Source organism: Muscardinus avellanarius, assembly GCF_963383645.1.
Source record: "Muscardinus avellanarius genome assembly, chromosome: 12".
In the NCBI taxonomy this organism is placed as follows: domain Eukaryota; kingdom Metazoa; phylum Chordata; class Mammalia; order Rodentia; family Gliridae; genus Muscardinus; species Muscardinus avellanarius.
The window spans coordinates 79,072,153-79,088,269 of NC_137798.1; the positions used below are offsets into that span (position 1 = coordinate 79,072,153).

General features: G+C 42.7%; 1 protein-coding gene across 1 annotated transcript in view; it reads right to left on the bottom strand.

Moving 5' to 3' along the window:
• Positions 1–16,117, bottom strand: part of AREL1 (apoptosis resistant E3 ubiquitin protein ligase 1) — a gene marked incomplete at both ends in the record, with an annotated part of 61,127 nt that overhangs the window by 11,445 nt on the left and 33,565 nt on the right. Inside the window, 8 exons of the mRNA XM_080707179.1 lie at positions 1,551–1,672; positions 1,792–1,933; positions 3,119–3,196; positions 5,788–6,035; positions 6,938–7,118; positions 7,355–7,524; positions 14,371–14,608; positions 15,516–15,769. Coding sequence (XP_080563305.1) covers positions 1,551–1,672; positions 1,792–1,933; positions 3,119–3,196; positions 5,788–6,035; positions 6,938–7,118; positions 7,355–7,524; positions 14,371–14,608; positions 15,516–15,769 — 1,433 coding nt within the window. The remainder of the gene's footprint in view (positions 1–1,550; positions 1,673–1,791; positions 1,934–3,118; positions 3,197–5,787; positions 6,036–6,937; positions 7,119–7,354; positions 7,525–14,370; positions 14,609–15,515; positions 15,770–16,117) is intronic.

The following is a 16,117-nucleotide window of genomic DNA, read 5'->3' on the forward strand; positions in this document are numbered from 1 at the left end:
CAGTAAACTATTGATTTAATTCATTTATTTGTTTTTGGTACTGGGTATTGAAACCAGAGACATTCTATCTCTGAGCTATACCCCCAGATTGATTTTATTTATTCAGAAATACAGTCTCACTAGGTTGTGGAGAGCTTTGCTAAGTTGCCAAGGCTGGCTTTGAACCTGTGATCCTCCTTTCTCAGCCTCCCAAGTACTGGGATTACAAGTATGTGCCACCATAACTGGCTTCAGCAAACTTTAGAACAAAAACTTTCTTCTGGCAGGGCGTGGTGGCGCACGCTTGTAATCCCCGCGCTTGGGAGGCAGAGACAGGAGGATCGCGCAGGTTCGAAGCCAGCCATGTGCGCTGGCTTAGGAGACCCTGTTTCCAAATGAAAATGTAAAAATAGGTAGCCCGGAGGTAGAAGGGCTTCCAGGAACCCCAGTACCACAAAAAAAAAAAAAAAAAAAAAAAAAAAAAAAAAAACCTTTCTTCTGTAGTCTCTATTTCCATCTCCCTATGGAGGAGACTATTCAGGAACTAGTTCATCACAAACCTAAAAGCCAGTGTGAGCTGGGCTTGGTGGAACCCAGGGGCTTTCTACCTCCAGGCTATACTCCCAGACCTATATTATATTTATTTGGAAACAGGGTCTCACTAGGTTGCTGAGAGCCTCACTAAGTAGCTGAGGCTGGCTTCGAACCTGTGCAATCCTCCTGTCTCAGCCTCCCAAGCGCTAGGATTACAAGCGTGCACCACCACGTCCAGTTGTGAGACCTTGTTTTAAAATAAAGAATAAAAAATAGGGCTGGGGGTGTAGCTTGGGGGGAGAGTGCCTGGGCGCGCGCACGCGCGCGCGCACACACACACACACACACACACACACAGAGCCAATGTGTTACCTAGTCTCTGCTCAGTAACACACCTCTAACACACCTGCACTAAAATTAGCATAACAAAAGAGAAGAGCAAATAATCTCCACAAGGTTTGTTTGTTTGTTTATTTATTATTTTGGTGGTACTGGGGTTCCTGGAAGCCCTTCTACCTCCGGGCTACACTCCAAGACACCTATTTTTATACTTTTTTATTTGAAAACAGGGTCTCTTAAGCCAGCGCGGCTGGCTTCGAACCTGCGCAATCCTCCTGTCTCCGCCTCCCAAGAGCGGGGATTACAAGCGTGCTCCACAATGTATATTTAAAAAGAGAAACTTTGCCGGGCATGGTGGTGCACGCTTGTAATCCCAGTGCTTGGGAGGCTGAGACAGGAGGATCGCACAGGTTCGAAGCCAGCCTCAGCTACTTAGTGAGGCTCTCAGCAACTTAATGAGACCCTGTTTCCAAATAAAATATAAAATAGGTCTGGGAGTATAGCCCGGAGGTAGAAAGCCTCTGGGTTCCACCTCCAGTACCACCAAAAAATAAACAAAATAAAAAATAAAATAAATAAATAAAAAGAGAAACTTAGATTTCATAAAAAGGATACCCTGCAACATATAACCAAAATACTAAAAAGATTCTTATTTGCAAAACTTTGGCACCTGATGACAAAAATAAGATGTGACCCACCGATTCCAACAAGGTGTGTCTGCTGACTTTCAGGGTGACTTTAGAATGTGGTCTTTTTATATGCACCTGTCGAAGCTCTCGCTGGAAAAAGTTCACCTTGTCCTGAAAGGTCTCAGAGCCTCCTGAGGAGAAGCAAGGTCCATTATAATCAGAGCCTTCTTAGCAGGTATAGTGGAGTCCCCACCTCTACACCCTCATGCACTCAGGACAGCTGACGGTCAAAACCCCTGTCCAACCTTACCGATGTTCTTATGCAGGGAGCGGATGAATGTGGCTGCTAGAATGTTCCTCTCCTTACAGCTGAGCTCCACAGGAGGCTGAATGCCATCATCTACCACCAGTGTGAGGAGCTTATGAACAGGGTCAGGGCCAAGGTAGGAAAACTAGCAAAGGAAAGCAGTTAATCTGTAAAGCCAGTTCTCAAACCCAGCAGAAACTTTTCATATCCCTACCACGTCGTTCCAGCTGAAAAAAAAAAAAAAAAAAAAAAAAAAAAAAAAGGTAGCCAGGCGTGGTGGCACATGCCTGTAATCCCAGCACTAGGGAGGCTGAAACAGGAGAATCGTGGTTCACGGACAGCCTCAGCTACTTAGTGAGGCCCTCTGCAACTTAGTGAGATCCTGTTTCAAAGTAAAGAATAAAAAATAGGGCTGGGGGTGTCGCTTGGAGGTAGAATGCCCCTGGGTTCCATCCCCAGTATCGCAAAAAAAAAAAAAAAAAAAAAGTAAACCTGTTTTCTGAGTGAGTACCTACCAGGTGCTCTCCTTGTTTTTTACTTCAATAATCTAAAATTCAAATTTTATTTACAATTATTGAGTTGCAGAGTCTGTCTTTTAAGTATGGCAACATTATAGACCTTCCAACATAAAATATAAGAAGAGTAAAGTAATAAGGATATAAAATAGCAAAAATGACTACCCAGAATTGGCTGAAAGAAAGTGATTTTATAAAATGACAAATTTAAGCCTTTGGGCAAAAGTTTATACTCTTAAAAGCCCAGAAAAGCTTTTATTTTTACTTTATTTTGGGGGCTGGGGATTAAATCTGGAGGGCATTCTACCTTTTAATACCTTTGAGCTATACGACAGCCCTATTTTATTTTTAATCTAGAAACAGGGTATCACTAAGTAAAGGAGGAACTCACTAAGTTGCTGAGGCTGGCCATGAACCTGCAATCCACCTGTCTCCAGAAAGATTTTTAAAACATAAGAAAAAATATATATGAAAATATTTTTTCTAAAAGAATGAGCTTAGCACACTGGGAGACCAGGCTTGGACCAGAATTACCAATACCCTTTCTACGAATTTAATTTAGCCCTAGTGAAATAAAACAACTGGTGAAATATTCTAAGTTGCTGCTAAGGCCTGTTTCTATAGGTGCACAGCCTTCTAGGATTTGCATATTCTTTGTGCCATTTAATAAGGTAAATTGACCCTTTCTTGCTTTGGAAATAAAATCTCTGTGCACAGAGAAAACTTCCTAATGCCCTCTGGAAAAAAAGAAACGCCTGAAACATCCCAAGAGTTGAAGCCTGCGCAGCACGAACCAAACATAAGGATAGACTTACTTTTGTTCCCGGGCACACTCGGAAGGTGTAAAGGCGCCAGGGAATGATCTTCAGGTAGAACTCCTTCACTGAGAACTGCTGCAGGACCAACACGCAGAAAACAAAGTGAGCCTTATGTGGGTATCTTTGGCATCTGCTGGCAGAGGTGAAACTTTCACATAGCAGTTTCTATTCACATTTCTCACATTTTCTCCATGAACAAAAAAGATAACTTAATAGTAAATATACCAATTCTATCTTTAGAAAGGCAAATTAAATATATTACTCTGACAATGTAATATCATAAAGACATTTTATAATCTTTTTTTTTTTGGTACTGGGGACTGAATGCTGGGGCACTCTACTGCCAAGCTACATTCTATACCCCATCCCTTTTTCCTTTTTATTTTGAAACAAGGTCTCCCTAAATTGCAGCTGGCCTTGAACCTCTGATCCTCCTGTCTCAGTCCCCCAGGTACAGGTGTGTACCATAGCAACCAGGACATTTTATAATCAAAATACTCAAATCTTACTAAAAGTTCAAAATCCTGGAACTGGACTTTCACTTTAGGTACTGATAGAGCAGAGAGCCAGGCGTGGTGGCGCACGCTTGTAATCCTAGTACTTGGGAGGCTGAGACAGGAGGATCAAAGGTTTGTGGCCAGTCTCAGCCCTTAGTGGGGCACTCTGCAACTCAGTGAGATCCTGTTTCAAAATAAAGAATAACAAAATAGGGCTGGGGTTGTAGCTCAGAGGTAGAATGTCCCTGGGTTCTATTTCTAATAACCACAAAGTAAGAGGGGGGGAGGGGGTAGCGCGCACGCGCAAAGAAAACATTTCACTTAAGAAACAATCAAGATCTCCTGCTCAGCCTGGTGCTGTTCAGAATGACTTCCTCCTGCCGGGCGTGGTGGCGCATGCTTGTAATCCCAGCATTCAGGAGGCTGAGACTGGAGAATCGCGGTTTGAAGGCAGCCTCAGCTACTTAGTGAGGCCCTTCTCAACTCAGTGAGACCGTTTCAAAATAAAAAATAGGGCAGGGGATGTATCTTGGAGGTCAAATACCCCTGAGTTCCATATATTAAAAAAAAAAGGAATGAATGACTTTCTCCTCCAAGTTCACAGACAGGAAATTCCAGGGGCCAAACTCACTGCTCTCCTTCCTTGAATGGTACCAAGGATTTGTTAAGGATGGAGGTGCAGAAAGATTGTGGGGAGAGGGGAGAGTGAGGGCACTGGGGCAGAGTGCAGTGGTAGAGGGGTCTCACACAAAAAGTTCACCAAAATATCCCAAGTTAAGGATAAAAAAATATCTCTTCATGCCATTTACAAAAGAAGAAAAGATAATGCAATAAGTTTTTTAAAAAACAAAACCAAACCTATTATCTGAACATGTGGCAGGTCAGATGTTTTTCTTTAAAGATATTTTCCATTAAAGAAAATGTTCAAAGCAACTAAAGAGAAGTAGAAGAAGGAACTAGCTTTAACACTGATCAATTCAGAGCCGATCTTGTTTCAATTATTCACCCTACTCACTTCCTGCATTACCAATTCCTCCAGTCCGAAAGGAAGGTTGGATTTTTAAATAAAGAACAGTAAACAGCAAAGTGTTCTAAAGTAGAACAGAATTTGAACTCAGTTTTAGTTATGAAATTCAGAGATATAATGGGATATTTCAATACTCTCATTTTTATGAGGACTGACTAAATAAGAAAATACAAATGTTAGAACAAAAAATCCTCTTACACAAAGCGCCTCTGAGATCAGGGGCTTGGGAAATTCACCTTCTTGTTTCTGCCAAAATTTCTTTATTCCAATCCTAGAGCCTGATAGTAACATCTGTTTATTGTGGTTTCACAAATCACAGAATGAAAGATCAAACTGTTTTCATATAGCCCAAGAAACCAACAGTGATTTTGTCCTACTGAGAATTTTTTTTTTTTTTTTTTTTTTTTTTGCAGTACTGGTGATGAAACCCAGGGGCATTCTACCTCCAAGCTACAACTCCAGTCCTATTTTTTCTAATTTTTATTCTTTATTTTGAAACAGGGTCTCAATGAGTTGTGAAGGGCCTCACTAAGTAGTAGCTGAGGCTGTCCTTGAACCACGATCCTCCTGTCTCATCTTCTCAAATGCTGGGATTACAAGCGTGTGCTACCACACCCAGCCTACTGAGAACTTTTTTATGTTTAGAATCAGTTCTCTTCACATCTCTGAAAGCCATGCCTTGAGAAATCTCCCCTGAAGCAATCAAAGGGCAGCAATGCACAGGTGCTCCACAGTGTCAAGGACACACCCTTTCCAGATGGATATCTGGTCTGGCCCAACCACACAACCCAACAGCACAGAGTCACAATCTGGCTCCACCTCTACACCGTAAGTAGCCTTTCAATCCCAGAGACGCTACAAGTCAATGATCTTACCCCACTGGCACTCAAGACTGGTAATTTGTGCTGGGCATGTGGTGCATGCTTGTAATCCCAGCACTTGGGAGGCTGAGACAGGAAGATGGCAGGTTTGTAGCCAGCCTCAGCCACTCAGTGAGGCTCTCCACAACTTAGTGAGACCCTGTTTCCAAATAAAGAATAAAAAATGGGGCTGTGGGTGTAGCTCGAAGGTAGAATGCCCCTGGGTTCCATCCCCAGCACTACAATCAGGGGGATTCTTAAGGCAAGAATGTGGGTTCCAACCTTTGGTGACACGTAGCAGTACACCTTCTTTGGCTTCTTCACCTTCTCAGGGGTATGACACTCTGAGGGTGAGTCTTCATCTTCTTCCTCAACAGCAGTGGAGGGCCGGCGCTGGGAAGAGCTCATGTGCATGGGTGGAAGGTGCCATGGTGTGCTGCTACAGTTGGTAGCATTATAAAGATAAGCCTCAAAGTAAATGCTCACTCCTGAGGTGGACACATTGCGTTCGACAATATTCTTCTCGTTCTCTGAAGTGTAAAAGGATTAAGATTTAAAGTAGAAATTATAAGGAAAAAATGACCTATTGCTGGTCGTTTAGTTCACAGGACACTAAGCCAATTGTAGTTCAAATGCAAATGTTTGCAGATGGGTCAAGAATGCAGACAATAGCTGGGTGCATGTTTGTAATCCCAGCATTCAAGGAGAACTGAGTTCTTGACCAGCCTTAGCTACTTAGTGAGGCCCTTTTGTAACAGTGAGACACTGTCTCAAAGAAAAGAATAAAAAATTGGGCTGGGGGTGTAGCTCAGAGATAGAATGCCGTTGGGTTCCATCCCCAGTACCAAAAAGAAAAAAAAAAAAAGAAGAATAAAAAATAGGAGCTGGGCATGGTGGCCCACACTTGTAATACCAACATTCAAGCTAAGACCGGAGGATCACAGTTCACAGACAGCCTCAGCTACTTAGTGATGCCCTTTGCAACTTAGTGAGACCCTAAATTAAAAAGACTAAAATATTAGGGCTGGGGGTGTGGCTCAGAGGTACAATGTGCCTGAGTTCCGTTCCCAGTATCACACACACACACACACACACACACACACACACACAAAAAAAAAAAAAAAAAAAAAAAAAGAGTAAAAAATAGGGGCCGGGCATGGTGGAGCACGCTTGTAATCCCAGCATTCGGGAGGCTGCAACAGGAGGATTGTGGTTTGAGGACAGCCTCAGCTACTTAGTGAGGCCTTTTGCAACTCAGTGAGACCCTGTTGCAAAATAAACAATAAAAAAGAGGGCTGGGAGTGTATCTTGAAGGTAGAATGCCCCTAGGTTCCATCCTCAGTACTGGGAAGAAGAAAAAAAAGAATGCAGACAATACAAACAAGTGGTGGGGTGTGGGGGGAACAGGATTAAATCACAGCTTTCAACTCACCACTTAGGACAATAATGTCAAATTCTCCATTATTGATTGGCTGACTTTGGTATGAAATGCAGGCATGGAAGCAACCACGAGAATGCAGGGTAAGTCGCAAGAACACCTGGCAAGTCTGCCTGTTGGATGTCACCGACTTCTCGAATGAGACTCCGGTACTCTCTTCCTCTTGAGGGCCAAGCTAGAGAAAGAAAACAAAGCACCACTTAACATATATAGTTTTCCCTATTTGCACAGCAATTTACTACTCTTCACAAAGAACTTTCCTATCGATCATCTAACCAGTCTTGAATTACTAAGGTATGGCAGCACACAAGTCAGGGAGAAAGACACAGAGAGGTGAGTGAATCACAGGGGTGAAAGTAACAGAAAAGAGACCGCTCTCCCGCGCACACAGAAAGAACGGAGGCTGCTTACCTCATGAATGGACAAACTATAATTGTGCTCATCTCTCAAAGATGTGGAATTGTTGGTAGGGTTGTCATACTCATCTCGGGGCACTATTTGAAGAGTGTGTGGCTGCCCACAGGTCAACACAAGAGTGGAAAAATGGCACACAATTTTTGTCTTGGAAGGAACCACCATTCCTGGAATAGACAATAGAATCTAACATTTAGAGAGATGAGAGAGCCACTCTTAGGCCACAAAGGTCTGCTTTTATTTAAGTCAGAGAGCCAGACCCACTGCCTAATTCCTAGGGTCAATTAAAAGATTATGAACAGAAGCAGGCCTGATGGCACAGGCCTGTAATCCCAGTACTTGGGAGACTGAGACAAAAGGACTACAGGTTCAAAGCCAGGCTTGGCAATTTAGCGAGGCTCTCAGCAACCTGGTGAGAGCCTGTTTCCAAATAAGAAATAAAATCATGCTGGGAGTATAGCCTGGAGGTAGAATGCCTCTGGGTTCAGTCCCCAGTACCAAAACAAACAAACAAACAACAACAACAACAAAAAACTAAAAAGAAAAGAAGAAGAAAGAAAATAAGTTGATTCAAATGAACTTTGGGGATTCATTTTTTTTAAAAATTCTTAACTGCTGCCAACACTATACAAATTAAGAGCCTGGAGGAAATGAAACTGAAAGTTAAAGATAAGTACTCAAGTCCTCAGAGAACTCATGAGTAAGGCAGACCTTAAAGAGTGCTGAACAGAGTGCAGGGGCTCACATCTAGACTCAGAGCCACTCAAAAGGCCAAGGCAGAAGGATCACAAAGTTGTACCAGTCTCAGCAACTCAGCAAGACCCTATCTCAAAATAAGAAGTAAAAAGGATTGGGGGTGTAGCTCAGTGGGTCAGAGTGTCTCTGGGTTCAATCCCCAGAACTGAGGAGAAAAAAAAAAAAAGTAAGTGCTGAACAATAGCAAAATAAAAAATGAAAAAAAAAAATTTTTAAATTTTAAATGAGCCAGGTGTGGTGGCACATGCTTGTAAATCATTTGGGAGGCTGAGACCAGAGGATCACAGTTCGTGGACAATCTCAGCTACTCAGTGAGGCCCTCCACAACTCTCTAAGACCCTGTTTGGAAAAAGAATAAAAAATAGGGCAGGGGGTGTGGCTTGGAGGTCAAATGCCCCTGGGTTCATCCTCAGACCCGCCCCCCCCAAATTAAATGATGCAAATTTAACAAAACATGTACAAGACTTATATTTCAAAAAGTACAAAATGAGCCGGGCATGGTGGCGCACGCTTGTAATCCCCGCGCTTGGGAGGCTGAGCCAGGAGAATCCCACAGGTTCGAACCCAGCCTCAGCTACTTAGTGAGGCTCTCAGCAACTTAGTGAGACCCTGTTTCCAAATAAAATATAAAATAGGTCTGGGAGTATAGCCCGGAGGTTAAAGCCCCTGGGTTTTACCCCAGTACCACCAAAAAAAAAAAAAAAAAAAAAAAAAAAGTACAAAATGTTGATGAAACAAAATAGATCTTAAATGAATGAAAAAACCAACCACATTTGTGAACTGGGAGATTCAACAGAGTAAAGATGTCAATTCTCCCCAATTTGGTATACAGGTTTAGTATAATTCTTACTAAAATCCCAGCATGAAATAAGGTGCAGTGGGACACTCCTGTAATCCCAGAACTTGTAATGCTGAGTTATGAGAATCACAAGTTCGAGGCCGGCACATGGTAACTTAACAGGACCTTCCTTCAAAATACAACAACAACAAAAAACAGATGGGGATGTGCCTCACTGACAGAATACCTCTGGATTTAATCCCCATTACCATATGCACTTAAGTCCCAGAATGATTAAAGGAATTAGAATAGCCAAAACAATACTGAAAAAGAATTAAGTGGAAAGAGTCAGTTTACCAATTTCAATACATCACAATAGCTACAGTAATCAAGACACTCTGGTAGTAGTGGGGGACAGACACAGAGAACAATGGTACAGAACAGGTAACCCAGAAACAGCCCACCACAGTTAACACCCAATTGAGGACAGCTACAGAAGCACCATAATGAAGACAGACTTTCAGCAAATGGTGTTGAAGCAACAACATCTAAAAGAAAAATAGAAGGAAAAAAGAAACTTGACCTAAATCTCACATATAAAAATTAACTCAAATTGAAGCCAGGCTTGGGAGGCTGAGCCAGGAGGATAGCACAGGTTCGAAACCAGCCTCAGCTACTTAGTGAGGCTCTCAGCAACTTAGTGAGACCCTGTAGCCAAATAAAGTATAAAATAGGTCTGGGAGTATAGCCCAGAGGTAGAAAAGCCCCTGGGTTCCACCCCCAGTACCACCAAAACAACAACAACAACAACAAACTCAAATTGGATCTACCTGAAGTAAAAAAAAAATATGAAACTACAAAGCTTTTAATAAAAAACAGAAAAAATCTCTGGAACTGCTGAGTTGAAAAGGTATGCCAAAAGCATGAGCATAAAAGAAAAAAAAAAAGAATAAACTGGACTTTGTCAAAATTAAATAACACTTGCTTTGTGAAAGACTGTTAAGAGGTGAAAAGAAAGGCCACAGACTTAGAAAAATACTTGCAGACCATATAACTGACAAAAAGACTAGTACACAGACAAAAGATTAGCATGCAGAAAATATAAAGAACTCTATAAACTCTACAGTGAAAAACAAAAAAAAATCCAAATAGAAAATGGACTAAAAGCACAGAAACATTCCACCAAAGAGATGGCAAGTAAGTACATCAAAATTTTTTCAACATCATTAACCATTTTGGAAATGCAAATTAAAACCATAAAGAGATAACACAGGCTTATGAGAATAGCTAAAACTGATGGCATATGCCTCTAATCCCAGTATTGGGCAGGCTGAGACAGGAGGATTACAGGTTTGAGAGCAGTTTCAGTAATTTGGCAAGGCGCTCAGTAACTTAGACCCTGTTTCAAAATAAAAAATAAAATAGGGCTGAGAGGCCGGGCGTGGTGGCGCACGCTTGTAATCCCCGCGCTTGGGAGGCAGAGACAGGAGGATTGTGCGGATTCGAAGCCAGCCGCACGCACTGGCTTAGGAGACCCTGTTTCCAAATAAAAAAGTATAAAAAAAATAGGTCTGGGAGTGTAGCCCGGAGGTAGAAGGGCTTCCAGGAACCCCAGTACCACCAAAAAAAAAAAAAAAAAATAGGGCTGAGAATGTAACTCAGAGGTAGAATGCCCCTGAGTTTAATACTCAGTACCACAAAAATAAAACAAAACATCTAACTACCATGTAATAGCAATTGTACTCCAGGGCATTTATACTAGAGAAATAAAAACAATGTTCACACAAAGGCCTGTGAATGTTTATAGCAATTTTACTCATAACAGAAAAAAAAACTGTAAACAATCCAGATGTCTGTCAATGAGTAAACAAATATTCATATCGTGGAGTATTATTCACCAATAAAAATAAAACAACAATTGATGTACTGAACAACCTGTGTGAATCTCCAGAAAATTATGCTGAGTTAAAACATCAATCCCAAAAGGTTACATGCTGTATGATTTTACTTATGTAACATTCTTCAAGTGATAAAATTATAGAAATGGAAAAAAGATTAATGGGTTCCCAGGGATTAAGAAACAGGTCTGTGGGAGAAGGGAAACATCGTGGCTATAAAGGGTAACATGAGGGATCTTTGTGGTGATGACAATGTTCTGTATCTTGGCTATATCAACATCAAAACCCTGGTTCTGCCAGGCATGGTGGCACATACTTATAATCTCAGTACTTGGGAGGTGGAGCCAGGAGGATCACAAGTTTATGGCCAGCCTCAGCAACTTAGTGAGATCCTGTTTCAAAAAACCTGAAAATAAAAAGGGCTGAGAGTGTATCTCTGAGGTAGATTGCCCCAGCCAGACATGGCACATGCCTGTAATCCCAGTACCTGGGAGGATAAGACAGGAGGATCATAGATTCAAGAATAGTTTCAGTAAGTCAGTAAGTAGGGAGACTCCCAGCAACCTAGTGAGACCTTGTTTCAAAAAAAAAAAAAAAAAAAAATAGAACTGGGGTGTAGCTCAGAGGAAGTGCCCCTGGGTTAAATCCCCAGTGACTGACTGACTGTCACTGTCTCTGTCTCTGTCTCTGTCTCTCTCACACACACACACACACACACACACACACACACACACACACACACACGAACATTCACACACACACGTAGAATGTTCCGAGGTTCAAGCCCCAGTACCACAAAATAAGCAAACATACAAACAAAAAACTGGTTCTGATGTTGTACTATAGTTTGGAAAGATGTTAGCACTTTGAGAACAAGATATAATTTCTTATAATTGCATGTAAATATATAACTACCTGAAAATAAAAAGTTCAATGAAAGAAAGGAGTGTTACATATTTTAAGAGTATAAAGTGGTGGTGAGGAGGTGAGTAATTCTTGTGAAAAAGAGTCTCAGAGTGAGGCATTCAAGCCCAAGAGATAAACATGTAGGGGGAGGAAATGGCTTGGGAACTAAATTTGTTCAGAGCTTTCTCTGTTATAAGAAAAAAGAAAATAGAGAACCAGTCAAGAAAGGAGACACCAGGGCCGGGCTTGGTGGCACATGCTTGTAATCTCCGCGCTTGGGAGGCAGAGACAGGAGGATCACGCAGGTTCGAAGCCAGCCACGCTGGTTTAAGAGACCCTGTTTCTAGGCAGGGCATGGTGGCGCACACTTGTAATCCCCGCGCTTGGGAGGCTGAGACAGGAGGATCACACAGGTTCAAAGCCAGCCTCAGCTACTTAGTGAGGCTCTCAGCAACTTACTGAGACCCTGTTTCCAAATAAATTATAAAAAATAGGGCTGGGGGTGTAGACCAGAGGTAGAAAGCCACTGGGTTCCACCTCCAGTACCACCAAAAGAGATCCTGTTTCCAAATAAAAATATTAAAAAAAAATAGGTCTGGGCCGGGCGTAGTGGCGCACGCTTATAATCCCCGCGCTTAGGAGGCGGAGGCAGGAGGATCGTGCAGGTTCGAAGCCAGCTGCGCTGGCTTAAGAGACCCTGTTTCCAAAAATAAAAAATAGGTCTGGGAGTGTAGCCCGGAGGTAGAAGGGCTTCCAGGAACCCCAGTACCACCAAAAAAATATAATTAAAAAAAAAATAGGTCTGGGAGTGTAGCCCGGAAGTAGAAGGGTTTCCAGGAACCCCAGTACCACCAAAAAAAGGAAGGAGACACCAATCTTCTTAAGGACCCACTTCTGAGGATTTGACTCCCAAAGTTAGCCAAGGTCCTATCATTTCTGTGGATACCTAACTTGCCAGTATCTAGTGACACCAAGAAAGAAAAGAAAAGAGAGGAAGAGAAAAAAGAAAGAAAAGCCAGACAGGGCACACAGGGCAGGAAGGACCACTGACACACTAAACATATATGTTGCATAAGCAAGAGGTTGAGATGAGACTTTTGGGCCTTAACATCAGCGAGCATCTGTTATATGACATAAAGAACACGAGGGAGAAAAAGGTAGAGAGAAAGGCCTCAGTTCTTAAATAGCACGAGCAAATGCTCTTCAGTGAGAAGTAAAACATACTGGCAGTGGGGGTGGGATTCACATCAAGGTGCTTCTACTTGAAAAGGTTTAAAAAAAAATCAGAAGAATTTATCTTCTGTATTCTGGTGCCCAAAGCCCTTAAGAACTTGCCAGGCTAAGCCAGGCGTAGTGGCGCACGCTTGTAACCCCTATGCTTAGGAGGCGGAGACAGGAGGATCGCACAAGTTTGAAGCCAGCCATGCTGGCTTAAGAGACCCTGTTTCCAAATAAAAAAGTATAAAAATAGGCCTGGGAGTGTAGCCCGGAGGTAGAAGGGTTTCCAGGAACCCCAGTACCACCAAAAGAAAAAAAAAAAAAAAAAGAAGAAGAAGAAGAAGGAGAAGGAGAAGAAGAAGAAGAGGAAGAACTTGCCAGGCTAATGATAACTCTGCTCCTTGAAGCTGTGTGTGGTGGTGCACGCTTGTAATCCCAGCATTTGGGAAGCTGAAACAGGAGGATTGTGGTTCGAGGCCAGCCTCAGCTACTTAGTGAGGCCCTTTGCAACTCTGTGAGACCTTGTTTCAAAATATAGAATAAAAAAATAGGGCTGGGGGCGTAGCTTGGAGGTTAGATGCCTATGGGTTCCATCCCCAGTACTGGGGAAAAAAAGAAAAAATCTACTCCTTGAGAAACAAAAACATATGTAATCCCAGTATGTGGGAAGCTGAGACAGGAGGATCACAGGTTTGAGAACAATCTCAGCAAACTTAGGCCCTCAGAAACTTAGTGACTCTGGGTTTCTGTGTACCATTAAACTATACATTTTAAGTGCTGAATTTTATGGCCCCCCCCAGTACTGGGGATGGAATCCAGGGACAATCTATCTCCCAGCTACCCTCCCAGCCCCATTTTTTATTCTTTATTTTTTGAAACAGGGTCTCACTAAATTGCAAAGAGCCTCACTAAGTAGCTGAGGCTGTCCACGAACTGCCATCCTGCTGCCTCATCCGGGATTAAAATGTGGTGCTACCACATCCCGTAAGTTGTTATTTTTTTAAAAAAGAGGAACTGGGGCTGGGCAAGATGGTGCATGGCTGTAATCCCAGGACTTGGGAGGCTAAGAAAAAGGACCACAAGTTCAAGGTCAGCTTCAGCAACTTAGCTAGACTCTATTTCAAAATGAAAAATAAAAAAGGCCTAAGGGTGTATCTCTGAGGCAGAATGTCCCTGGGGTTAGATCTTCAGTACTAAATAAATAAGGACTGGAGTGGTAAAGCACATGCTTAGTATGCAGGAGGCCCTGGGTTCAATCCCACCAAATCTCACAAAACAGAGGAGAAGGGAGGAAGTGGGAGGAAACAGTGTGGGAATTGGGGAAGGGCTAAATGAGTGATGTATGCATATATGCCTCTACCATCTTGTACCTCATTAAGATGTATGACTACAATGCACTGATAAAAAATTTAAAAACAAAAACAAAAAGAGGAATGAAGAAAGAACAAAGAACCTACCAGGCTGAAAAATTTTGTAGTAGGGACTATAGGCCACATTTAATCCACCAAGCTTTACTGTGATTTCATAACGCCCAGCCCTGCGCACAGTGAAGGCCACCTTTACCACGTTGGAATTGGGCTCCTGAAGGACTTCCTGGGTCACTGGAATTTCCACTGCTAGTTCAACATGAGAGATGTGGACTCTCAGTCCCACAGGCCGATGTGCGGGGAAAGGCTGTCCATTCTTATAGAACAACTGCAGTGGGAAAAAGAGGGACCCCCTTAGTGAGCAGAGGGAGAAAATCACTTCCCCAAGGTATCAGAGAGGGAGAGGAGATAGGAAGCAGCTGGCTGAGGTCACACTGGTAAAGTCCAGTGCCTACCCGTTCCTTACAATCCTGCTGGCAGAAACAGAGACAAAGTCCCTCTGCACCCCGAAGAAAACCGCTCAGTCATAAATATATTCTTAACCTGTTCAGAGTACCACCAAATCGAAACACACCAGTTTTGGCTTGACACAATGCTGCCTCCTCAGTATTGCCAGCATATTGTGTTATGTTACCAGTGTGAACCGATTTGAAGGCAGCTGATCTGGCAGCTCTGGCGCTAAGGGAATGGAAGCACCAAGTGAGGGTGGGGACTTCAGGATCTCATGCCACACGCAATGCTACACGGTGGAGAAGCCGCTGCAGGGGTCAGCTAACTAGCTCTGTAAAGCGTCAGATAGTAAATAATTTTGGCTTTGTGGGCCATACACAGCTACTCAGCTATCTCAATAACTCAAGGGAGCAAGCAGCCACAGTGAATATGGACGTGATCAGGAACAATGCCTTCACAGAAAAAGCCAGTGGGTTTGACCTGCTTACCAACATGTCGTTTGTCAGCTCCTCATCTTTAACACCTAAGTTTTTCAATACTCTTTTTTTTTTTGAAAAGGCAACATCAAGCTTTATTTTTCTTCAAAGCTAAGTACCTAGCTAACCAAAAGGATAAAGAAATTCATGACTCTTCATAAATTAACAATTCCTAAGTTCCTCAGAGGGGCTAAAAAACAAAGGAAAATGTTAACATTTTAGCCAGCACCACCAGCGGATTAAACTGGGCTCTGGAAAGCAAATGACCCAGAAACCCCAATGGGTATGGAGACAGAAACATTCCCTTACATGCACTCGGAAGGCCATGCTGTGGCCCACCTCATAGGGGTCCTTCCAATCCCAGGACACTTTGCAGGACCGGGGATCCAGGTAATTTCCCCGCACGTAGTCATAAATGGTCCGGTCCCCTCGGCGTTCACGGTCCTCATTTTGAAGGAAGCTGACTACACGTGCGGCAAGCTCAAAGAGGAACTTAATTGTGAAGAAGAATGCAACCACAGACACTGTGATTCCACCTATGTAAAAGAGAGAACATACACCAGCTGCTGGTCACATGTTACAGCTTCTCATTACGGAACAAGCTATAATCTTACAAAACTTGTAAGAATCAGGATAAGACTGCAAGACCTCGCAAGAAACACAGTACTGGGTCGATCCCTCTGTGGACCAAGAAAGGAACTTTTAGGCTACATCAGGGGTCAGCAACTATAGCTCTCAGGCCAAATTCTACCCACTTCCATTGTGTTTGTAAAGAAAGTTCTACCAGAACAAGCCACACCCATTCATGTACAGTCTACTAAATAGCTGAAAGGAGATGGTATGGCCTTCAAAACTCAAAGTATTTACTCTATGGCTTTTTATAGAAAAAGTGGGCCAACTCTATATCATGA